Here is a 26,083-nt window from a genome sequence, read left to right as displayed (position 1 = left end):
TAACCCACACACCCTTCTCCAAGGCAACTGCCTTTAATGTGCTGAAGGATTGGATATAGAGCAGTTTCATGAACAAGTCACCTTAATCTACTTATTCAAGCCAACATCTTGAATATTCTGTTTAAGGTAGAGATAAAATCACAAGCCAGATTTTGAGTGCCAGAGCAGGAAAAGTATTCAATTCCCCATAGAAGGGAAAGCTCCCTACAGAAGGTGAGACTTAAGCTAGACTGAAAAAAAGCCAGCACAATCATCTCCTCCTGCAATCAAAGCTACTTACAGCATCTATTTCATTGAGGGCCTTCCACTGCTCATAGGACAGCTGGAGCGCTTCTGCTGTTTGGATTGTTCTCTTTAGCTGGCTGGTCCAGACTTTGAGATCCTTCAGGTTCTGCTCCTCAACAAACTTTTTAAGTGACAGTGCAAACTGTAGGAAAGAGAAGAGGTTGATTTCCTGATCCAAGTGGGATCCCATTCAGCTTCCCAATGAGTTTTCCTCCCTGCTTCCTAGTAAACATCCCCTTCTCCAGATCCTTTCTGTCTTCCATGGCAGATGTATTGGCCTTATGTTCTAAGGTGGGGAACTGCCTCACAGATCTGTGATTCCCAAAAATTCTAACAGAGTATGGGAACAAAGAATGGAAGAGGAGAAAGCTGCAACCTAATGTAATCAAGGAACAGGAGTAGCATCCAAGAAATTGTATCGCAACCTGGACTCTCCTATGACGTGAAATATCCCAGAGCATCCTTAACCAAAGTTCTGTTTATTTGTCAGAGAGTTAACTGATGTTTCATGTAGTCCTCGACAAATCACACCTCAAGTGAGCAGGTCCATTAGGACTTCAAAATGGTAATGGAAAGCCAAAACAGATATTAGCCTTCCATGAACCAGCTCTCTTGACCAGTCCTTGAAGAATCAATTACTAAGCAAACTGAGCTCTTAAATATTATCTAAGAGAGTTTTTTGAGGCCATGCTCAAGCCAAAATTTGGCAAGGCATATAGTTGGATCTTTAAATCATCCCAGCTGGCATTGATTAAACACTCAGCCCAAAGGATGGCATCTCTTGCAGCTAAATCCCAGGGAAATATTCCTCTCCTTACCTTCTTGCCCCTGTTGGAGAGGCCTGAGTCACCTCCAATCTTCCCCTTGAGGTTGAACTCGCTCTCACCATGCCGACAAAGATAAATGGTGCGGGGCTGGACATGGATGTTCATTAAGTAGTAAACAATTCTGCTTTGGATGTGATCCTGAACCCTGTTAACCAGGAACCGCCGGCCAACATCGATGACTTTGATGAGAGAAAGCTCCCTAGGGAAAACACAGCAAGGATGAGGGGGTGAGGTGGGTGTCAGTGGGGGAAAGTAGAAAGGAAAACCATCACTCCACAAAATGGCCTTGTGAGGTATCTCAGTCAATATAATCGCTCAGCTAAAAGGATTTCCTGCAGGCTATTTTCAACAGGAAGTTGGTAGGTTGCAGCAATTCATGGAGAGCTAAGTTAACATGAGTGTAATTAGCTTCCCTCCTTGCAGCAATAAAGAGGATTAAGCCTAGCAAGAAGCACATCCCACCTCAGGACAGCACTGAACTGGTCAAGGATTATCCACACAAAGCACATGGATGTGTCTGTGAGCAGTGGAAAGGCTGAGAGGTGAAACATTACTGACTGGCTGCCCACGTGGCTATACAGGACAGCAAAGGTTGAGCAAGCCTTAGTTGCATACCCTGGGTTAACCTTGAGCTTGCCTAAACAGCCCCTTCTTTTAACTGGCAGCATGACAAAAGCATCCCAGAAACACTCCAGCCCACCTGCCCATCCCTTTGTTTTATACGTATTTATGCCTAAACTAGATAATCTTTAAGGTCTCTTCCAGTTCAAGACATCTGTGTTCCTATGAACACACCATCAAAACCATTACACGCTCTCTAACACAGGGCTAGAGAAGACAGCATTACATTTTAAAGGAACGAGCATGATTTATAGCGAGCCTTGACCACACACTATTCTAGCACAGTCACGTGTTTGAACACCAAGTGAAATACAGCTCCATACTTCATTACTCCGTTCCCAGGAAACAAAAGACATTCAAAGACAGGCTCTTTGTAAGTCAGAAAAGTTTCTTACCGGTCATAGTCATCAGGGTCAAGAGGCTGGTAACTGGCTTGGTAACAATTGATTCTTTTCATGAAGTCCTCCATGGCATCGGTAGAATTACAGTCCCGGTAATCAGGACTGGACAGTTTTACTTCCTACAACAAGGGAAAGAACACACCAAAAAAGAGATGTTAGGAAGGTTCCCAAGGAGGCAGAGAAGGCTGCTGCCCTTCCTGTGGCAACAGGCAGAATAGGACTCATATAGCCAGAGCATGCTAATATCAAAATCCTGTCATGACCCAGCTGCTGGCTGGCTGAGCCATTATACATCCATCACTTATAACATATGAGTGAACAAGACCAAAAGTTAAAGACAAGGAAAACATATTTGCTATAAACCATTGTGTTACTACATACTAGAATACGATAGATGTAGACTAGAAGAACTCACAGGGACTAAGTTCTATTTAACTTGCTTTAATACGATGTCTTTCCTGAAGATTTGGGTTTGAGCAGAAGTAACCCCCCAACCAGTACTGACACCAATGGGATAACATCATAGGGCAGCAGCTCCCAGCAGGAACAAATGCCCCTAGACTGGTGCCTATTGTTAAGCCAGTCTTGGGAATGGGGCAAAGGCCCATGAAAAACCCCTGATAGACTCTGGATATCCTGTGACACATTCCCAGACATGGTAAAACAACTTATAAAAGGTAGGCTGGAGATAAGGCTGAAGCATAGCCCAAGGGGGGGAAAAGGACACTGCCATTGAAGTTAATCATGCCCAGGTAGGCCAATTAGCATCTACTCACCGTAGCCAAGCCTAAAGGGCAAAAGCTCATTTCTGCTGACGAGAAATCAAAGATCTGGTAGCTCCCAAAAGAGCTGATAAGTAATGTTTTATGTCGCTCCCCCACTCAAGTTGTCAGCTAGTGGCAGGAAGCCTCTGAGCAGATCTGCTATTCCCCTCAAAGCAGACCTTAATAGATACTGTGAAACTGGATGTGGCTGAAGTCACCAAATCTAACTGGAATTTAAACCACACCCACCAAGCAATCTGATGGGATTTAAGCCCTCAACCACACCTACTGCTTTGAAAGGGTGATTGGGGTCACTAAAGTATCCCGAATACTTTATACACCTCTCCTTGATACCATTAGACATCAACAGAACGCAAGGGCTCCCTTCTCATCCCAGGACAAATATATTATAAAAAGACAAAACTCCTAATCCTCAGCTGAGCCTGGCAAGATGCCTTTTGAAAAGAAACCAATTGGACACAGGTGAAAAATCCTATACAAGAGAAAAGCAAGTGGCTTTCACTCTTACCATGACATTGGTGGCAACAACATTGGGATCGTTGCAGACAGATTCAATGAAGAACACCTGCAAAGCACAGCAAAACTCAGCTGAAAGCCAGCAGTAAGGTTCAAAATCCCCCTTAAAACAGAGCCTCATGAGGATAGCATATCAGCGATAAACTACACATTGTTAATAATATATAACATAATGTTGTCTATGCAAGATGGGCAGCAGCAAGACGGTACCAACCTTGAACCCATTTTCTTTGGCAAAATTTAGGATCATCCCTCTCCTCTCCCGTGTGGTATTTGTGGCATCAAAAACCTGTAAAGCAAAGACTTTGGTTATCCCCAAGGGTGCCTGGTTTCTCACTGAGCCCTTCAAACTACATCCAGGTGGAACGGTGGATATATTATAGGAGCTGAGCTCACACTAAGCCACACACTTTTCTCTCTCATTAAGGGAATTTTATAACATCCATCCTCCATCTGCCTCATTTTTAGGAGCGTTTAGGAACCTTCTCCCAGTTTCTGAGCCCCTCTTCCTGCAGGTAACATTGCCCTGACCTGCACAGGGCTCGGTACTTTCATTAGTGCCAAGTACCACAGAGGGCATCTCTTACCGCAATCTGGCCAGCCTCCTCCGTCAGGTACAGCTTGACATCCCTCAGGGCAGCCAGAGCACACTGCCTGCAAAAGAGACCAGGATGCATTGGCGATCCTGACCTACCAAGCCCCAGCAGCTTCAATTTGTGCCTGTACACCAGGTAAGCCTCAAGATCCAGCCCAGCCCTTCTGTCCATCACGCCACAACAATAGAGTAACCCCCCTGTAAACTTCACAACCCATTTGGGACACCAATGGCAGTTGGGTGCATACTCACCTCCTGACTTTCATAGCCTCTTCATTGTCGGGGCGAAAGAAGTCATAGGAGCTGTAATGCTTCACTGCCTCACGGCGATATTCCCCCACATTGAAAACTGCAGGAGAAAGGTTAAAAATCATAAAAACCTGGAGGAAACATCAGCTCAAGTCAGCATGCAGCTCCCAGGAATAACACTTTTTAGCAACAGACTGAGAAAAGACATCTTTAGAGTCAAAGGCTCAGGGACATCTCTTTGTTTCAAAGGGAAAAATGGGGCATCTCCCTTCCCATGTGGGACAATGTCCCACCAGCAGTGGGACTGAGGCCCTGTAGCACTTTGTGGACTGAAGCTGGTCCTTTCCCCAGCAGCCTGTGAACACCTCACCTTTCGTTGGGACACCGATCCAGTTGAGATAACGAGTCAGCTTCTTGGAGATGTAAGTCTTCCCCCGGGCTGGGAGACCAACCATCACTATCACAGTGGGGGAATTGGCAAGCTGCGGCCCACAGGCTATGAGAAAGAAGAGAAAGCAAAACATAAGCAGCTGTTAATCCATCAGCTCATCTTCCTTGTTGCTGAGACAGCCTCTTCAAGGTCCTTTTTAAGTTACAGAAAGCCCAAAGTCTCTGCACCATCTCCCCTGTATCCTCCATCCGTGAGTCTCAATGACCAAAACCTCAAGCAGGGAAATCCACCGACTCAATTTCAGAATGGAATCTGCTGAATGAGGACATCAGAGCTGGAGCATTTGGTGGATGGCTCTGTGAATCACGAGTGAGATGACTGCCCCAGTTAAGCCACACTGACCCAAATTCAGACCCAGCAGGACAAAGGAGAACATATTGATGGCTGTAGAGGTGCAGCTGCCTTCCCAAAGCATCTTGCACGATCCTGTTTCCCCATCAAGGGGAATACAACCCCTCATCCCTATGGTAGGCTGATCTTAGGAAAATCAAGAGGATGGCCCTAATTTTATTAGAATCATCAGCATGTAAAAGCAGATACATGGGAATTATTCATCTCCTAAACCTAAGCTTGTTTTTTTTTTGTTATAAAGAGGGTCCTGTATCAAAAAGGTGGAAATAAACCAGAGTGATGACTGGAAAGTTGAAGACGACTCCAATTCAATAGAACTGCATGACCAAAATGCAGGCAGAATAATGACAAAAGTAGCCAGGAGAGTCACTTTTCTCCATAAATCCTTTAGAAAGTAAATTCTGGGACATTAGTTCATAGGAAAGAACACATGGCAGCATCCCTCTGCCCTCCCACATCACAAATGTTCACATGGCTTCTACACATCAAGAGGCCAAGGCAGCAAGCCAAGCACTTTACAGGCAGGAAGGGAAGATCTTAACGATGCCTAATGGAATTTGGATTAGGCAGGCACCTTTCATACCACTCAGCATCACGTGCTGAGCCCTCCCGGCAAGGAGCAAGCCCCTCCAACGGGATTTCTCATCCAACCCTTCAATCCTGGAAACCTCATGGGAAAGGAATGCGGGGAGTGAATGGCTGATGGCAGAGCCATAAAAATGTGCTTTAATTATGGGCTGTGAGCTGAGCTGCTCGCCTTGCTATGGGGCAGGTGGGATCCCGGGAAGCAGCACAATTGGTGGCTGCCAGAGGATAGAGGTAGTGGGGAGGGATTGGTCTCAGGGACAGGCACATAAACCAAGAGGTATGCACAGAGTATGTGAAGTACGTGGCATTTCCCTTCCAACAAACAAACAAGCAAAAAAAAAAATCCTACAGCCAAATTAAAGCCACACGTTAAAAAATGCCAGAACTGCTGCAAAGAGCCACTCAGCATCTGCTTGGCTGTCTCAATAGAGCAGAAAGGAGATGGAAAACTATCAAAAGGTGGGGTTTCTCCCTTCTCCCAACCCCCTTTAAGTATTCTGCTTTCCTGGGTTTCTTTGTGCATCCTGTCCCCTTGGGTGCCATATTTCAAAAGCCCAGGGCAGATCAGGGCAGCTCACACTGACCTCAGTAGCACGCACTGACTTTGCACACTGGGGTACCCAGGGGGTTGCCAGGCATCCAAAGGAAATGAGCTTTTGCTCTCTGAGTGTGAAGTATAGGCAGAGAAAACACATCTCACGTGCTCTAATAACTTGAGAGGGAAAGGAAAAGAATTACACCTGAATAGATCCGCTCCTCCTTTCTCTATCTGCTAGCAGACACAAGATACCAAAGACTGGAGCCAGGAGGGTTTGAGCAATTAAAATAATGGTGCTTAACGAGGGACAGGGACAATGCTGGGTACTGTTTGGAGCTGAAAGGGGGCATGAACAAGTGGAACAGAGGTGGTCCCAAAGCTCCTGCCCCCATGCAGGGGGCAACAAAACCAAAGGGAACAGCTGGAGGAATCTCTCCCCAGATCAGTCTGCTAGTAAATGCAAGACCCAGGTTCCCCCATAATGTGGATAAAGCATCTGGTTAGGAACCTAGAAACATATCCCAGAGCTCCAGGTTAGTGGTGGGCTCATCACATGCACCTACTTATCAGAAACCTGAGCCCAAATTCAGCAATATCACAAAAGCCAGCCCTGAGCTCTAGGAAACCTTGCAGCAGGGATGAAACAGAACCCGTGTTTTTGCTCCCAGTGCTTCACAAAGACCCAATTCATCATTCCTTTTCACCACACTGGAAAGCTATCAGGGTTTTCAATGCATATTCATTACTTATTATGGACAGCAGTTCAGGTAAGCCAAGGTCAGGGATGACTTCCAAAAGGCTCCAGCAGTGTATTTCATTGAATGGCTTTGGTAGGAAGGGAACTTAAAGCCCATCCAGTTCCAACCCCACTGCCATGGGCTGTTGTCACTCATCAGATCAGGTTGCCCAGGGCCCCATCCAACCTGGCATTAAGAAACTTCATGGATGGGGAACACACAGCTTCTTTGGTCAAGCCATCACAGCACCTCACCATCCTCCAAGTAAATAATTCCTTCCGAACTTCTAACCTAAATTGCCTCTTTTTTAGTTAACATTTCCCCTTATCCTGTCACCATTAACTCATGCTCCCTCTACTGCTTACAACTTTCCTTCTAGTACTGGAAGGACACAACGAGGTCTCCCCAGGACCTTCTCCAAGCTCAACAAACCCAACTGCTATGAGAAAATATCACAGGACCTCATGTATGGGAACTGCTGAGAGCCCACTGGAGCGCGGAAAGAAAAAGAATAAAGACAAAAAAGGAAACTTTTCTTCTATATATGGTTAAATAACAAAGAGCCACCTCTCAAATCCATGCACTTTTATTGCCACTTTGTAAGCAGGCAGCACTCCCATGTGCCTCCCCCTCCTAAAAACCCACTCCACATCTTCCACTCCATTCTCAGATTCCCTTTTTCCACCTTTTGGTTCTTCCCCTCTTTCATTCTGCTGACACCTCCAAGGGACACATTCCTACACCACAAATCACCCCAAACAGCCCACAGAACCCACACCCATACGATCTCTCTGCATCCCACGTGTGCGGAGCGATGCTATGGAGTCCGAGCCCCCTGCCTTCTCTCTCCCCCCCTACATCCCCCTGCCCGGCCCCCTTCCCAGCCCCTTACGTGTGCGACGTGCAGCCGGACCCCCATTGAATGGATCGCCTTCAGAGGGCCGGATGAAGGCATCGATATTCGAGCTGCCATATAGACAGGAACAATCGGGCCAATTATTCCACGCTCAGAGCATCCACTCGGCGCTTTCTCGTTGATGCTCTGCGAGTTCCTCCTGCTTTCCCCCCACCACCACCGCGACCGCAACAGCCTCACATCGGAGCCTTTGTGTCTCCGTTTCTTTGTTGCAGCCGAGGAATGGACTCTGCCTACGGGAAACCGCTGAGTTTCCGAAAGCCCAGTGGGGTTCTTTCCATAGATTGTAACAAACGATGCCCAAATGTAGCTCGTTTCTACCCCCACAAAGAAAAATCAGAAGCCAAATTAATAACGAGCCGCTTTAATATATGACAACGCTAAGAAAACTGCCCTGTCAGAAGCCAGCAAGAAAAAGTAGCCAAACCAACTTAGGAATGTCTTTCAGAGGTGTCAGCCCTTGAGAAAAATCACATCGCCGCACTCCAGCTGCAAAGCATTACACCGTCCCCCCCCCACCATCAGTCCCACTAAAAGCAAAGCCCTGCGGCCATCCAGATGTCGCAGAGCTCCTTTGGAGCTGCTCCCATAGATGCGCACTGGGCACAGCATCACCTCAAGGCTACAGACACTCTGAATCTGTTGCTTTGTTTTCCTTCAACCGGGCCAACTTTCCAAGCCAAGCGAAAACGCAAAACGGCTCGAATGAAAACCTCGAGAAAACCATCGGAAACACTGATTCACCCCAAGCGCTTCCATCCTCCTCCAGGGCTACAAAGTGCCACCTCTCCTCTCTCCCTCCCCCTCACATCCCTATGGATTCCCACAGCCGCCCATAGGGAATCCCACGGCAGCTGTCAATTGAGGGAGAGCGAAGAGCCGTGCTGCCATCCGTGCCACAAAGGCACCCACGCGATCGTTTTTATTCATAACCATAAATATTCTATTTTATTCTAAGCACAGGGTTCACTTCTGAACAGCCACATTCATTCCGAGCTTTGGTGCAGAGCTCGGAAATGCCATTTTTGCCCTTAACCCAAATCACTTGCAGGACTTTAAGAGATTAACCTCCTCTAACCCTCCTACCTGACCCTTAGCACAACACGGGGACGAGCAACCCTCATTTTTCTACCCGCTGCTCTAACCTCCCTCCTACAGGCTCTGAATTCATCGCTAAAGGCTCCGAGTTGATCACCAGGTACCCAAGGAAAGAGAAAAATAATCCAACCTCACACATGATGCATAAATCCCGGTGGGTTTAAACACAGTGCCCATCTTAGCGACCTGCCCCGTAGCCTTATAATCCTATCGGCATTACCGGGCGGAGGAAGAAGGGAATGAAGCCACGCGTGTCCCGTGGAGCCGCATCCCATAGAGCTTCGCCTTCCTCCGACCGCCTGGGCTGGAAATGAGTCACGGAGCGGCGGAGAGAGGAGGCGGAGACGCATCGGCACCGCAGCACATCGCACACCACGTTACATAGCAGAGATGATAGAGACGCTACCGCATATCATACGCTGGATGTGAATACAAAGGGAACGAGCCGACATCACAAGTGCTCGACACAGGAGGGATGCGGGGCTGCTCCCATCCCATCGCTACGATGCTACGACCATCCATCCCTCCCCAGCATTTCCCCCTCCATCCCCGTGCCGGTACTCACAGCGGCGGGGTAGAGCCGGACGGTTGTCATTAGGCAGCCAGATCTTCTGGATGCGGCTCTGCGTCAGCTCCATGGGCATGGTTAAAACAAAGGTCTTTTTGCGTTGCTCTGCGGCCACCTTGGAGCGATTATACGGGGTGGAAGGGGAGAAAAAAAATAAATAAGCGAATAAATAAAAAAGCGAGAGGGGGAGGAAAAAAAAAAAGGTAAAATAAAAGCGATTCGCTGCTTGGAGGGTGAAAGGATGGAGGTGCGGGCACCGCGTGCACAGGAGGAGGGTGAAGCGCTGATCTCAACGGCAAAACGGAAAATAACCGCAATAAATTAAAAAGATGGGCTTTTCTCTTTCCGCTTTAAAAGTCAAACCCCCTCCAGCCTGTAGCAAGAACGGGGTTAGAAGGAACACAGAGCAACAGCTCCTCTTTTCTCTCCCCTCCTCGCACTGAAGCCGGCCCGGCTTCGGCGCCGCCTATTTGTAGCCCGAAGGAGGAGGAGGAGGGGAAGACACACCGGCAACGGCTCCACGCCCCCGGGGGCGGTTCGTTGTTTGGGGGAGGGGGTGGGGAAACGGAGTGGAGCTGCCGCCTGGTGAGCGTTATCCGCACTGCAGCGCTAACAAAGGCGGTGCCGATGTGACACCCCCCCCCCCCCAACAGGCTTTGTTCGGAGTTGGGTGGAGTGCAGGTGGTGGGAAGGGATGGGAGCGAAATGTGAACGTGGGGGTGTCGGAATGAAAGATGTGGATGAGGGGAGCAACAGCTGAGAGGGAACGGCAATAAGGCAAAAGGGGGGGGGGGGAGAAGCAGGAAAAAATGCGATGAAGCAGCAGCAAGTGAATAAAGGAGGGATGAAGTACAAATAAAAGGCAGGAACTGAAGTGAAAGGCAGACATAAAATGCAATGGGGTACAGCGGGACTCTAAAAAAGGCGAATGCAAAGGAAAAAGGCAGAAAATGGGGGGGGGGGGAAGCAGAAAGTTGCACAAAAAAAGGGAAGAAAAAATGAAAAAAAATGAAAAATTATAGGAAAAATTGGAAAAAATGTGGGAGGGGGAAAAAAAAAGTTGCACAAAAAGGGAAGAAAAAATGGAAAAAAAAAAAAGAAAAAATTATAGGAAAAAATTGGAAAAAAATTAGGGGAAAAAAAAAAGAAAGTTGCACAAAAAAGGGAAGAAAAAATGAAAAAAAATATGGGAAAAAAATAGGAAGAAAAATGAAATATTATAGGAAAAATGGTGAAGAAATAAAGCAGAAATAAAATGGGAGGGGGGAGAGAAGCAGGAATTAAATGCAAAGCAGAAATAAAACGCAAATGAAGGAGAAAAATGCAAATGAAGCCAACGACGGGAATAAAGCGGAGATAAAAAGCAGAAATTAAAAGTATTTAAGGAAAAAAAAAAAGAAAAAAAAAAAGCCCTGAAATAAGAAATTAAAAAAATCAAACGTAAAAATGAGCAAAGCTAAAAAGAAAAGGGGGGGGGGGGGGAGACTGAAGCAGAAATTGAATGAATATATATATATATATATTATATATATATATTATAATAAAGTGAAAATAATGTGAAGAAAACGGGTTGCGAATAACTTGAGGCGCAACGGAGGGATGGGACGCGCATCCTACGCCGGGGGGGGGTTGGGAAGGGGGGGTGGGGGCTGATGGAGCCGCACGTCGCTCACGTCGCACATGGCTGAGCCGGGCAGAGCCGCCTCCTCCCCCCGCGGGGATCCCCGCACCGCTCCGCCTCTTCCCTGCCCCGTTCCGCGCAGCGAAGTCGGTGCCGGAATGAAAGAGAAGCGATGTGAGCTGCGCAGCGCATCGCCCGAGTCTTGACTGAGTTACGTGGGTTGACCTGTCCGCCTTATCAAGGAGGATGGTGTGAAACTGCATTAATAATTCGAATAAATGCTTTTCTGTCCATCCCCCCCCCCCCCCTATTAAATGTGTTGTGTCACCCCCCAAAAGAAGCCTTTTGGGGATATGCGGCCCCTGTGCGATGAGGGGGAGCTTAGAGGGGTCCTGGGTGGCCAATATATATATTATATATAGATACTATATATATGTATATTATATATATATTATAACCCCTATTTCATGGCTAGAAATGCTACACATCTGCTTGTATAGGTATTAGCAGTACAAATATTGCATGGAGATTAAAATGCCAAGAAGCAGCATTCTCTCCTGTTCTTTGTATATATATATTCAGGTTGCCCAAGGAGGTTGTGGATGCCCCATCCCTGGAGGCATTCAAGGCCAGGCTGGATGTGGCTCTGGGCAGCCTGGCTGGTGACCCTATATATACAAGGGGGTTGGAACTGGATGATCATTGTGGTCCTTTTTGACCCAGGCCATTCTATGATCCTATTTTATATATTATATATATATATATTCCTCTCTATATAATGCTCTATGTTATTCTATAAACAGTCAATATTCTCATATTTTCATCCCCTCTATATATTCATCTCTATATAATCCCCTGTATTATTCTATATATACCAGATACTGTGCTCTCCCTTAACCTCCTCCTCTCTCTATATATAATCCTCTATATTATTCTATATTTATATTGTATTCAATATTATTATGTTTTCCTCCCCTAGAAGCAAAGCTGGTGTATATTTTCGTAACAAACCCAGAAGGAATATATTTTTAGCTGCCTCCCTATATGGAACTGAGATGGATGGGGCACAACAACACATGTAGGGTAAGTATATTTGTGGGCAAAAAGGGGGGGATGCTGCTGTGAAGGAAAGGAGAGGATGCTGAGATTTGGGATACGGGAAGGTATGAGGGTAGGGATAGGGGTTTTCACAGCTGGTCCTAAAATCACCACCCTGTGAATACGGAGAGGGATGGGAAGAGAGCAAAACTCCGCCTGAGCAAAAATCACCGTCACTTCAAATTAGATCCACCTTGTAATTCTTGGCTAAAGATGGCCGGGTAACTGGAGCGGAAAGCCAGACCATCCTTAAACTCCTAAATAAGTGGCCTGGTTTTCAAAGGCACGAGCAGCCAGCTGCTGCCAGGGAGGTCAGCTGGAAGGAGCATCATTACTATTTATAAATGTAAGCTGATTTGTAAGGGTGGGGCAGCAGGAAGGTGTAAAAAGGGAACGACTTGAGATCTGCAGGTGTTGGATGGGCTGCAATGACCTTGAGGGTCTACAGGCATTGGGGGCAGAGGTGGGAGTGTGAAATCTCAATTCTGGGAGAGCAGGACCTATGGTGATGATAGGTTGTTAACATCTCTGCTCCCAAAGCCTAAACTCCTCCATTTCCCTGCTGATCATCCCTATGTGATGTGACCCAAAATCAAAACCTCAAGTCCCCATTCCTTTAGGGATGGCGGCCAGCCACCCTGGCACTGCTCCCATGCCATCAAAATGCAGGGAACGACAGCCCCAACTCTGACTAAGCTGTGATTCATCACCCTTTCCCTTTCTTTTTCTTTTATTTTCTTTTTTCCTTTAATGGAAGCTTGAAAGGAAAGCGTGAGTTATTCATGCCTACACTCAGTGCAGCACATCTCCTTGTGATGTGGCATCAAAGCAGCGGGATGCAGTTTGTGTGATGCTCAGGGGGTCCGGGAAGACAGATGGAATCATACAGTCATTAAGGCTGGAAAACACCACTAAGATCATCTCATCCAACCATCGTTTGGAGTTACGTCAGATGGAGATACCCATGAAGTTACAAGTCCCAATATCCAACCTGATCCTATGATTCTGTGACTCTACATGGTTAATATTTGGAGGTGGTGGGTCAGAGTTGGGCTGCTGTCATCTCAAGATGCAGCTCTGTGAGCTGGGCAGCAATTCCCAGTGAGGCCTTGGTTTACCAATCTGTGATATGGGCACAGTTCTCTCTGGTTGCAAAATTCAACCAGCAGCTGCCCCAAACCTTGCCGTTGCCTTAAAGACACCTCGTTGCAACAGAGAAAATTGCTCATCTGGGATAGCGGAGGGGCATTTAGAACCAAGAGCAGTAAACAAACTCTTTTGCTTCCAAAAGCTGTCAGCTGGACCTTGGAGAAGCCAAGAAAACTGTGTTTGCAATGTATTGAGGGAGGTGGGGGCTTTCACAGTGTCCCCCACTTGCTGCTGGCAGTGCTTTTTGGGGGGACCCTGCAAGCATTTGCCAAAGGTGTGCAGGGTGGAAGGGTTTGCATTGGAACATTGCATGCTTGGGGCTGAGCTCCGGTCTCCCAGCCACATACAAACACCCAATGAACCCATTCCCCCATCCAGGGACAGGCTGTCCTGGTTTTAACCTATTGCACTCTGCAATTGGACTTGGTGTGCTAAGAAAACATCATCCTTCCCCAACAGTAAGCAATCTCCAAGCAATGAAATACGCTCTGGGCTGCTCAGCGTATATCCGCTGCTGCAAGCAGTGGCTTTTCTTAAAATAGCTGCAAGCAGAGAAGGGAAAATAATTCAGATGGGTTCAGGCTTGAGGAACAAGTGCTGATATGGAATGGGGGAAATCCCCATAGAGAAACGAGCATTGCCCAACCCTGATGTACCAACACCAGCTCAGCGCTGTGCTGGGAGCAGCTCTTACCTTGGAGCTGCAAAAGGTATCATCACAGAATCATGGAATGGTTTGGGTTAGAAGGAAACTCAAGGATCATGAAGCTCCAGTGCCTCAGCTGCAGGCAGGGCTGTCAGCCTCCACATTTAATAGCAGAACAGGCTGCCCAGGGCCCCATTCAACCCAGGGATGGAACATCCACAACCTCTCTGGGCAGGCTGTGCCAGCACCTCACCACTCTCATAGTAAAGAACTTCCCCTGAATATCCAACCTAAATCTTCCCTCGTTCAACTTAGAACCATTTAAAATACAGCTTTTAGCAGTGTCCTGCTCTGAGCTCTCCTGCGTGCAGTTGCCATTGCACTGGGTACGATGCAGAAACTATTTCAGGATGGTAAATTCTGCCTGAAGACAACCCTCCCTGAAGACAACTTCCAAAGTCTTGGAAGGCTTTTCTTTGTTTTGTTTTTATTTCTCTTTTTCAGCCAAAAGGATGAGGGTTCAATCCTCGTTAGCACCTGGTTTACAGCAGAGGGCTTTGCAAAGGGAGGACAGCAGCAGTGCTGTGGGTGGGGTGCTGGTGATAACTGGGTGAGTTAAAGGCAGATCGTTTGGGAAATGGGAGTTGCAAACACATTGTCTGACCATAATGAATGATGAAGGAAGAATGAGAGCCTGGTTTAAACCCAGATCCCCAAGCTAGGAGCAAAATCCTCAGAGATCCTTCTGTAAGGGGGGTGACAGGTCCCTGGGAAGTCCCATAGGGCCAGAAGAAGGTGTAATACTGATAGCAAAGGAGCCTTCCACCCCGACAATCATGTTCAAAACCTCAGGAATAACATTTCCTTCATGGACCCATCTTGCCTAAACCAAAGAATCAGATACAACTGCATCTCTTCTTTCAAGCTACTATAATGTTTTCCCATGGAAAGCACCAGGAGGAGGCCCCTATGGCTCACCTATGAGAGCACCCTAATTGAGGTGAGAAAAATTACAGTCTGAACCTCTCCTGGAATTCTCAAGAAAGAAAACTAAGTTCAACATAACATTCTGAACCTTCAGTGTCTACCAGAGCAGGAACATTTCTCAATGCTGCCTGAAAGTCTGCTCAGAAATGGATCCAAGGGGTTTGAGCAATGTCCTGTGAAAGTTCCTGACCTCACAAAGCAAGAACAAAACAGATCTCACCCCATAAACTGCTCAATCAGACAGATAGCTGACTCCCTAGGCTGCAGAGACAGACATGGGGCTTTCAAATGGTTAGAGGGTAATTGCATGGCAAGCAGTTGGGATACTCCAGTCTTGGGAATCTGATATTGTTACTTCTTGGCATGAAATCTGTCTGTAGAACTTCAGGCTTGGTCCCAGCAGAATAGGTCAAAGGGTGCAGATAGACCAGAGCCAAACTCCAGGTGGTGGCACTGTCACTGACTCCACAATATTCACATTAGTCTGGCACTGGGCTCTACCTCCTCTTCCCAGGTACTTCCAGTTATATCAAACCAACATCTCCCAGTTTGTCCCCGTGCCTTTCCCAATGGGAAATCCCTCATTGAAGCCCTGGGGTTGATTTAGTGTGTGATGCCAGAAGAAGGTATGACTGACTTCAGGTGACCCGGTCCCTTACCAGGATGCTACTGTCCCCTCAGACAAAGCATCCTGCACAAAATCCTGCTGGTTGGCAAGAAAAGTGTTTACAGGATTACTGTATCGCAGGTAAGCCAGATCAGACAGCACCTGCCCTGCTGCCAGCATGACCCTGCCATATGCTACCACAGTGCCTTCTCCAGGCCCATCAGCAGAAATGGGGTCGCACCACATCCACACCTAATCCCAGGTGATACAGCAAGTCAAAGATCCAGCCATAACCCCACTTTTTTGGTGCAGGTTGTGTTAATTAGGATCTTAATCTCCAGCCCAGTAGTGCATGAGGGATGCAGCCCTCCAGGTGCATAGGGAACACCCTATGGAGCAGCATATTCAACCCATTTAAAGTGCAAGATGGTCACCCTCCGGAAATTACAGCCTCTCATTATCCTGTGGATTCTGCTATCGAGTTATTTCCTAACGTCTTATTTGCACCTACCTTTCATTAAGGGCCTGGATTGTTATCTCATCATTGCAGATTATTAAATCCAACAATGGCAAAGGCTGCGGCCTTTCATTCTGGGACTGACTCACCTTGTGATGTAAGAGGGACAAGCTCAACATCGCCAGGGCAACCACTGGGCTTCTCAAAGAGGACTGATGTCATAAAGCCAGATGCTGGGGGGACGGCGTGGAATCTCTCAAAGAAGTGGGAGAAACTACAACACAGTCACAGGACTGTAAGTATTAAAAGTAAGCCCCAGGGCAGATGGGGTTAAGGAGAAAGCAGTGAGGAGGGAAATTGAGTGGCTGGCGTTCCTGAAGCTTGAGGAGCTACTTATGGGTGCAGATTAATCACAGCCTGGGTAAAAGGATATTCTTTTAATCTCTGCCATCAACCCCTGCTGATATCAGTATGGGTCCCAGTGTTAGTTCTTTTATCAGTAGGTGATAAAACACCATTCTACTGATATAGATTGGTTTGTTTACTACCAGGTAACATCCCAGGAGGATCTGCTCCCTTTGGAGCATGGCTTCTGCCCACTGGCACATCCACAGACACCGTATTTGGGAAGGATTTATGTCATTTGGGTGGCTGCAAGAATCTGGGTACTTTTGTTCATTTCTACCTCCCATGGAGAGAAATAGACACTCCAAGAGCAATTCACTTGCCCTGCTGCAGATATTGGTTGTAAATGAGGCCAAGCTGTGTCCTAAAGGGTGTCTGCAGCCCGTGAGAGTGGAGGTAGATATTAGTGCTGTCTACTGCCAAAGCTATCATATGCAAAACTTGGTGGGTTCCAACTTGGTGGGCTCCAGAATGAGGTGATCCGAAACACAATTCCTCATTCCTCAAGGCACAATTCACTCAGGGAGTCAGGAAGAAGCTTTGATGAGGAGTTGTATTTCGAAACTGCGTACGTGCTGGTGATCTTTCCACACCCTTGTGAGCACATCTGCCATATCGACAACTCACTTGTCCCTGCTTCCTTGCAGAGCTGGAGCGATACAGGTGATTGTTGCCCAACAGCATCCCACACATCTCAGCTCCAAAAGCCGTGTTTGGGACCAACACCACTGCTTGGGTTGAGCTGTTCCTTGGGTCAGCCTCCCTAAAGGTTCACTTCTCCATTTGACTACTCTATTGACCATGAGTTGTTCCCATTAAAATATGATGGAAAAGGGTGGAAAACGTATTCTCATTATAACTGCTTCAATGTTTCTGGTCATATTACCCATCAGGAAAGCAAAGCAAAACTCCTTGCCATAAGGAGGCTGCAATTCTACCTTCCTCCTCCTCAAAACACAAACAAGAGACTATAGGAGATGTGTGTTTATCTCACACATTCATCCACAGCGTGTCAGTGGGCTCAGAACGTCTCTGTTGGAACCTTCAGAGACAGGAAGGTCAGAGCAAGAGTTTCACATTTCCCAGCCCGGCTGTTTACTCAGTGTTCAGGCGGCATTAAAACAACTGCTAGAGCACGGCCTGAGTCAACACAAGCTCCGACAGCCGCCCAGGCAGGCTCTCCTGCCAACTTCCCAATAAAGAAAGTGAGCGGTGCTCAGGCTGAAGGCACGACCTTCCTTTGCTTCCTGTCATGCTTTTGTCGCCTGGGCTTGCATAATCCAGAGCACCGAAGTGATGGGCCTTTGTGGATGCCCTGTGTGTTGGACAGACCTTTGGGTTGCACAGACTCTTGGGTCAGACAGACTTTTGGGTCAGACACTCTTGGGTTGCCCAGGCCATTCACTGAGTCAATGGGAACCCCAGTTTCCTGGACCCATTGTAGTGATGACACTCACAGAGCCCAGAGCATTTCCCAAAGCTGCCAGCTATGCAAAATAAAGTTTGTCACCACTGAGGACCACACTGGTGTGAGACGAAGGAAGCTCAAAAGACCTGAAAGCCCACCTTCATGCAGACTACCAAACCCAGATGAGCATAGCTCCCTTGGTTGCGGAACACATGCTGGGTCACATGCGATAGCCTTCTCATGCTACTTAAAAATCTGGTCCTTTTGCATTCAGACAGGCTCAAGTCATTGATGAAGCGAGGTGACTAAGTCCTGGCACTGGCGCACACCAACCACATCCCACATTGCTTTGTTTTGTCTTGTTTGCTGTTAGCCACCATGGCCACGGCACCAACCCAACCCCACGGCTGCAATCCATAGCCCAAACTAGAAAAGGTAATCACAGATTCTCCAAAAATTCTGCACTCAGACAGTAAAATCCCTACCTACAAAAGGCCAGTTTCCGTCCATGTGTCCTCAACCAAGAAGTTACGAAAACTGCTGTCATTGCAACAACAACTTGTTGAGCGTTTTTTTAATGTTTTATAAAATCATGTTCAGGTTCATAATGCTGATGGGTTTGACTTGGGTTGGTTTCCGAGCAGCTCAGCTGCGCCCAAAAATTACCAAAAAAAGAAAAAGAAACACAGCAGCAATTAGAGGCAATTTCATGCTTAATAAAACCAAAGACTTTGCAGACCGTGATCCCCTGTGCACGTGTTATTCCCAGTTGCTGAGGTGGAAACCTATTGCCTGCTTTTGGCAAAGAAACCTCAAAGAAACAAACAAACAAATCACTGCTGACAGGTGACTCTTCCACCTCGACTCATCCTTCTCAGAGCATGGTTCTACAACACAGGGATTTCAGTGACAAAGCTGCTTCGGAGTTCCTCTTCCCACCCCAAAGTCTTGTCATTAGCTGTCAACTGCACCCAGCATTTCAGTTGGGAAACTGACAGAAAATAACAGCTTTTTTGTTTGTCTGTTTTTTATATTAGGAAAAAAATTATTCTCAGAAGGAGTGGTGATGCATTGGCACAGGCTGCCCAGGGAGGTGGTGGAGTCAGTGTCCATGCAGGTGTTCAAGGAAAGGGCAGATGTGACACTGAGGGATGTTGTTAATGGCCACGGTGGGGATGAGTCAATAGTTGGACTGGATGACCTCAGTGGGTCTTTTCCAACCTTGGTGATTCTATGATCCCTCAGTACTGGGGCTCCCTTGGGCTGTCAAAGCCCAAGTCTCAGCCCCAGCCACATCCTGCTGCTCCCATTAGAAATCCTTCATTAATTAGAGGGTTTTCTAAGAAAACCTTAAAACCAATAACTCAGATCTCTGCCATGGGCAGGTTAGGCTCTCCTATTGGCATCAGGATTGGACGCTCCTCTGGCTCATACCCTATAAAGGGACAAGTTTCTCCTAAATAAATACATATCAATGACTTAGGATCTTTTATTCTCTGCTCACAAAGCAGTGCCCATTTGTACTTTAAGGGGCAGAATAATTCAGTTTCCTGGGGCTGCTTGCAAACAAACACCCTGCACTGCAGTTTCTCCCTGTTGTTTACTAAACCATCCTCAAGCTTTCATAGAATTCCCTCCTTGGCAGAGGAAACCCAAGCACCAGCAAGCAGTTGCTGTTCATGCTCCCTTCGCGTGCTGGCAGCTGGAGGGACTCGAGGTTGGGAAGCAGAGTTTCCTCCCAGAGCACACGCGAGCGGGGCGTGCACAACCCATGCAGCTCTGCAGGCTCACGCGTGCTTGGGAGTGTAGCATTGGGCTGTCCTCTGCATGGCAGCAAGCTCTGCCTGGCCAAAAAAAGAACGTGTAAACAAGTTTACCCTTCTGCCCTGCTGAAGTGCTCTCCCCGGGTCAGTTTGGGTAAGCCAGCTGCTAAGTGGAGTGCTCTGGGTTTTGGCTCAGGGAGGGGAATCAATCATTTTGGCTATAAGGGTTTTGTGTGTCAGCTGGTAAACCTGAGCCCTGCTGCAACCCTGCCCAAAATCCTGGTGCTGAGGGCAGTGCCTCCTTTTTCATTGCCTATTCTCTGTCCCCAAAACAGCTCCATTCCTATTTTGCAAGGAGAAGTCTGTCCATCTCACACTCTACACTCAGTATTTCAAATAATCCGGTCTGGGTCTGGATGAACAAAGCTCTCCCTGAAATCCAGCCCAAACCTCTTCAAGTGGGGTTTTAACCCCTTGCTGCTATCCAAAAAGGTAAAAGCTCTGTGTCATGCTGCTGTAAGGCACAGAGCAGCGATGCACACCAAGATGTCCCTGCCCTGTGACAGGGGACACAGTGCCACATGCTCCAGCAGGGACAGGCTTAATGCAAAGAGCGTTGGATCTGTAGATAAGATAAGATAAGGTAAGATAAAGGATTTGGACTGCTGCCACACTGCTGTTGGAAAGGAGCTGGCAGCGTGACTGCAGGCACTGCTAGGTGCATGTGATGCCGAGCAGCCAGTATTGCATGCACCTCTTAAAATTCAATGGAGATGTGCCAGGTTTCAGAGGGAGAATTCTTACCAGCTCAGTTGCCCTGTGTTTAACAATCACAATTTCCCTTTGGAGAAGCAGCATCTTAAAGGAAAAAGGGCTAGGTATTGTTGCTGAGAACCAAGCAGCTCATTGCATGAATGCACACACCAGCCTGCGTCCATATGTGGCATGGAGATGGCACCCAGAGCAGTGCTCTGATCGGGATGGGATGCAGCCAGACCCAAGCACAGCATTAACCCTGGAGCTGAGCCACCAGCAGAATCCCCCGTTGTTGTCCCATCAACCCCCCTGATGAAGCCCCACGTCACTGTGGGGCTGAGGACAGGCTGTTCGGGTACAGTAGCACTGCTGTGGGCACACACACACGGTACAGTGCTCAGGTCTCGCCATCTCATGGTATCAGATTGCTGTCTTTGCAAGAAATAGCACAGGCTCATAGCAGCCCTGTGCCTCTGCTCAGGTCTCCAAAGAGCAGCTAAAGCCACAGCCACTAGCACACTGCTGCACCCTCCCACGCCTCACTTTCCCCTGCCACAAGTCATATATCTGGTCATCCTCATCCTCAAAATGCTGATGGGAAGGTGGCAGAGTGTCACCATGCCTGGAGGTGTTCAAGAAAAGGGCAGATACGGCACTGATGGGACATGGTTAGCGGGTATGGTGAGGATGGGTTAATGGTCAGCCTGGGTTATCTCAGAGGTCTTTTCCAACCTTAGTGATTCTATGATTCAGTTTCTACTTTTGGGAAGAGGTTGAATCAGGAAGAACAACACCGAGGAAATGCTTCCTAACTGGGATTTGTGGGAGAGCACAAAGAGAACAGGTTTGTGCTCTGGGAAGGAGAAATCGTAGAGGGAGAAGCACGAGAAGAGCTTCTAGATTGAAAATACAAAATAAGTGCTATAAGAAAATGTAACAATTCCCAGTAGTGAGGAAGATTGAAGGTAGGTATATGAGAAGTTGCCCAGCTATAGAGGAAAATATGGGGAAAGGTTATCATGAGAGGACAAGGAGTTGGTTGGAGCTTGATGATCCGTGAGGTCCCTTCCAACCCAAGCCATTCTATGATTCCATGAGTCCCCCAGGAGAAAGTATAAAAGAAACTGAAAATTGCTCACCCGGGGACCATCCTTGATTGCCTTTTTTCAGCCTTCCTGCTGCTAAAACGTGTCCGTGTTTTAAAAAAAGCCTGTAGCCCTACAGAGACTAAAGGCAGCTCTCGTGTGCGTGTGTGTACGCACGCAGCAGGCGAGCAACGATCACGCCTTGCTGGATGCTGGTTTTGAAATCCTCCCACGTTCCTCTGCTAAAAGCCCGTGGTCATCTGATTTTATGCGCCAACACCTCCAGAGCTTTGCCTTCGTAAGAAGGGATATCAGCAGGTTCCCGCTGCAGGCGAAGATATGGGGATGAAACTGTGAGGCGGCTGCCATGGCAGCAGGGAGAAGATGTGAAGGAGGTGGAGGGCAGGATCTGGGAATCAGAAAGCCTTCAAAGGTTGGTTGTTTTTTATGGCATTTTTTTCATAACTGAGGGTGTGTTAGAATGGAGTTGGGTATACTCAGGTAGGTTTTTCCTTCCTTGGGTGACTGCTGAGATTGGTTTTCTCTAGGTAGATTGGGTTTCTCCTGCTGGTGGCACAGGTGAAAAGCTTTTAGGTTGTATTAACACCTGTTCATCGTGTAAATTAAGAACAATTTCTTCTCAGAAAGAGTGATCAAGCAATGGAGCAGGCTGCGCAGGGAGGTGGTGGAGTCACTGTCCTTGGGGGTGTTCAGTAAGAGGGTAGATGTGGCACTGAGGGACATGGTTAGTGGGCATGGTGGGGATGGGTTGATAGTTGGAAGAGATTATTGTAGAAGTATTTTCCAACCTTAATCATTCTATGATTCTAAATATAGCACAGGACAGTCTTCCATCTATGCAGGAGGAAGGCAGGAGAGCAAGTGAAGAGTTCTTCCACCAGCTCCAAGTGAATTGGTGGCTGCCTGGCCCTGGGAAGGCAGGCTGCAGGCATGCCTGTGTGCTCCCAGGCAATTAAAGGATGCTATCAGGAACTGCATCTTTACCTGGTTTTAGTTCCCAGACTTGGGAAGTCTGAGAGGCTATAAAAACCCATCTCTCCCCATCAGCTGGTTTCTGTGAGCTGGGTCTCCAAAAGCACCCATAGCAATACATAGCCTCTAATTTCAAGCAATTTCAAGTGGGTTTTGCTGCATGTCTTGCCCTGGTGGTACTTAATGCACAGCCCCACAAAAGCTGCACCAGCACCAGTAGGAACACAACCACCGGGCACGATGCATCCTTCAACCCATTAAAAGCTCTTAACAAATGCTAGGAAAAGCTAAAGAAAATGTAACATCACAGCGGAGAGGTGATGCTCATCGAGTGCTTTCTTGGAGAGCAGGGATATATTAGGATGGGTGTGATTTGTGGATGGACACCTGCACATTTGAGTTGTTTGCTCATGTTTTGCCCAAGGGGCTGAAGTGAAACCAAGAGCCACAAGGAGCACACTCTGTTGAGAAGCACAGGCCATGGGGAAAAAGGGACACGAGGGTGTTTCCAGTCTTCCAGGAAAGGTGATTGATGAAAACAAGGTGGCGCTTTAATTAAAGCATGATCCAATGAGTCAGGAAAGCTGGAGAAAGCTCGGCCACACATTTCCTCCCTGTCCTTTGAGCAGGTGGCTTTGAGCAGACCCACATGGTTGCAGACACCAGGACAGACCCCACAGTGACACCCAGACCCCACCCAAGCAGCTCCTGACAACTGCTCTGCTTCTCTTCAGCTGTGTCACTAGGAGATGTAATTCATCTGTGCCCATAAATTCCCCTTTGACACGAAGTGCTCAACACATGCACAGCACTGCCAGGAAAGCACAGAGGCAAGGAGTAATGGATGACGTGACCAGCAAGCACAGCATTTGCAAGCCAGAGTGATGAAAGGTGACAAAGTTAGCTGTGTAAGTACCAAATATCTGCAGAAAAGCACATCTCCACCCTTTGCTGTAATCACTCTGGAGAAGTAGACAGGTCTGTGGCAGGGTGTGTTATAATATGAATAGATGCATGCAGGAGCTGTGATTTCATAGAATCATAATCATAGGATGGCTTGGGTTGGAAGGGACCTTAAAACCCATCCAGTTCCAACCCCCACTGCACAGGGCTGGCTGCCACCCTCTAGATCAAGTTGCCCAGGGCCATATCCAATGTGGCCTTGAATGCCATCAGGGATGGGACATCCACAACGTCTCTGGGCACCTATACCCATTGTGCTGTGTGCAAGGATGCCCTCCATATTGCTTTCAGACTAAGGAGAGATGTTTAATTCAACTTGTGTCACACAGCACCGCTTCCCTTCCATCACCAGCCCAGCAGGGTTGGACAAGTGTCCTCCTCATGCCAAGATCCTGTTTGTTTATCGCTCACACACTCCCAACCTTCCTCCCATCAGCAATAAAGCTGTATTTTTCAGGCCAGGTGAAAGGTGTTTTAGTTGAGAGCTCCCAACACTCCCATCAGCAGAACTGCAGCACGGCCAGCGTTTGTCGAGGTAAGAAATGAGATTTTCTCCAGTGCTCCCAGTCGATGTGGGAGCATCGACTGTAAGAAATCAATCCCTTCTCTGAGCCCATTGCTTCTAACTGTCCTTGAGCATCCCCTCTAGAAATACTTTTCTTTATCATCTGAAACTGTCAAATGCCTTGAGGTTAGCTGAATGGCAACTGTAGTGCAGGCACGAACCACAGATCCTGAGGTGATGCCACCTCCTGCAGTGCCTGGAGAGAAAGGAAGCAGAACAGAACCTACACGTGCAAGATTCAGCATAGATTTGTCAGGGAAACCCAGGAAAGCGATGCCAAAACTGTAAGACTGAGAAGCCAACAGAACCAGGGAGAAATCTGAGTTTTAGTTTCAGGATACCCTATTTCCACATGAAAATATGGCTTGAGGCCCAGTCTCCACATGCCTCAACCAAGTGGGGTTTGTGGAGCCTCCAGGCAGAGCCTCCTCTGCGTGGCTCTCAGTTGCCCTGAGCGAGCCCTGGGGTGAGGTGTTGCTCCCAGAAGATTCCCAAAGGCTCAGCCTTCTTGCCAAGCTGGCTGGAGGCCCCATTTTCCATTGGGAGGGTTGGCTTTACATCCTGACTCCAACTCCTCTGGGGCCACCACTTTGAGCTTTTCTAGTCTCAGCAAGTCTTACAGTCTTCATCTGCATGAAGGGTTCCTTGCTGTGGGGCTCTTTGGAATGACTCATGAGCAAAACCCATCTGCATCGCCCTCTAAGCTGCGCTGGACCTTCCCAAGGTCTTTTTAGAGGAGATGAAAGTTGATGAGGAAGCTGCTGGCAGCAGCTCTGACATTTCAAGGTTGACCTCTAGAGGTTTCTAAAGGAGCTGTGACTGGGATAGCAACCAAGAGTTGCAGAGCTGAATTCTCCATAGCAAGGTGACAAGGACATGCAGGGTAGTTGTGCCACCATGGCCACACTTTGCTCCCTGTCCTCACCAACCAGGATTTGGCATTTTAAAAGCCTGACGCATTCTCCTCTCCTCCCACTGCCTGCCGCCCGCTATCTCTCCTTCTGCTCTAAATGAATCCGTTTATTGCCTAAAATTAAACCAAGACCTGCAGCCTGCTGTGCTGTCAGGATGCGAGGGTGTGAACCACATCACTTCTCATTAAGCCTTAAATGGCAACATCAATCTCTGTGCCTGAGATCATGGGCGCTGTGAACATGACTGCGGGCAAACTGCCTCACACCCCAAACATCCTCCCCACAGCAGGGAGAGGTGAGAAAACCCAATCCAGCCACTCCTCCCCAGTTTTCAGTCCATCCCCGCTGCTCTTTCAAACCACACCAGCCTCAGCGTGCAGCATCCCTGCAGTGGTACCTTGTGCCTCTTCCTCAGCTGCACACCAGCAAGGAGACACTGCTCTGCTTCAGCAAAGATGGGTTAGAGGCTTAGCAGCATCCTCTCCTTATGTCCTTCCATGCCTTAACTTACCCCTGCCTTTTTATCTCCTGGATAAGGCTTTTCCTCACCTAGTTTCTCCACCCAATAGAGCTCCTGGGACAAGAAGCCACCATGAGCATCCCTCCCATGCCAACATCACTATACCCTGATGTGACACATGATGATAAGGAGGAGGTGATGTGAAGGCCTCCATTTTTCAGCAGCTCAGGGGAAGATGGAAAGCTCACCCACCCACCTGCAGGGCAGCAAACAAGTACTATCAGAGCTGAGAATCATTAAGGTTGGAACAGACTGCTAAGATCATCCAGCCCAACCATCAGTCCATCACTATCATTCCCACTAAGTCATATCCCTCAGTGCCACACCTGCCCTTTTCTTGAACACCTCCAGGGACGATGACTCCATCACCTCCCTGAAGAGCCTGTTCCTGTTCCTCACCACTGTTTGTGGGAAGAAATTTTTCCTAATATGCAACCTGAGCTGGGTCTTCCTTGCCCCATGCTGCCAAGCTGGGTGACAGCATGAATGCTCCCCATGTAATGGAGTTACATGGGAAGAAGAGATTTTTGGGGATGAGAGAGCATTAAAAAGGGCTGTGAGGTGGAATACCCCTCTCAGAAGCCTGTCTCCTCCTGGGATTCAGGCAGCACAGTTCCTCC

The 26,083-nt window shown here is 47.8% G+C and overlaps 1 protein-coding gene across 17 annotated transcripts in view; it reads right to left on the bottom strand.

Moving 5' to 3' along the window:
• The window catches only part of PFKFB3 (6-phosphofructo-2-kinase/fructose-2,6-biphosphatase 3), a 36,715-nt gene that overhangs the window by 10,084 nt on the left and 548 nt on the right, over positions 1-26,083 (bottom strand). For 4 of the 17 annotated variants that reach the window (XM_015863984.3, XM_085548854.1, XM_085548725.1 and 1 more), the window contains exons 2-10: positions 9,524-9,641; positions 4,650-4,775; positions 4,283-4,379; positions 4,023-4,089; positions 3,650-3,724; positions 3,428-3,484; positions 2,129-2,253; positions 1,104-1,311; positions 281-427 (exon numbers count right to left, since the gene is read on the bottom strand). In XM_015863984.3, the coding sequence (XP_015719470.2) occupies positions 281-427; positions 1,104-1,311; positions 2,129-2,253; positions 3,428-3,484; positions 3,650-3,724; positions 4,023-4,089; positions 4,283-4,379; positions 4,650-4,775; positions 9,524-9,602 (981 nt within the window). In that variant the 5' untranslated portion in view covers positions 9,603-9,641. Of the gene's footprint in view, positions 1-280; positions 428-1,103; positions 1,312-2,128; positions 2,254-3,427; positions 3,485-3,649; positions 3,725-4,022; positions 4,090-4,282; positions 4,380-4,649; positions 4,776-9,178; positions 9,323-9,523; positions 9,968-26,083 lie in introns of those variants that run through there. The other 13 variants (XM_085548379.1, XM_085548795.1, XM_032441169.2 and 10 more) reach the window with 7 other exon arrangements.

The sequence above is a fragment of the Coturnix japonica genome, chromosome 1 (genome assembly GCF_054131305.1).
Source record: "Coturnix japonica strain WE chromosome 1, WE-NBRP24, whole genome shotgun sequence".
In the NCBI taxonomy this organism is placed as follows: domain Eukaryota; kingdom Metazoa; phylum Chordata; class Aves; order Galliformes; family Phasianidae; genus Coturnix; species Coturnix japonica.
This window is presented reverse-complemented; position numbering and strand designations above follow the sequence as displayed.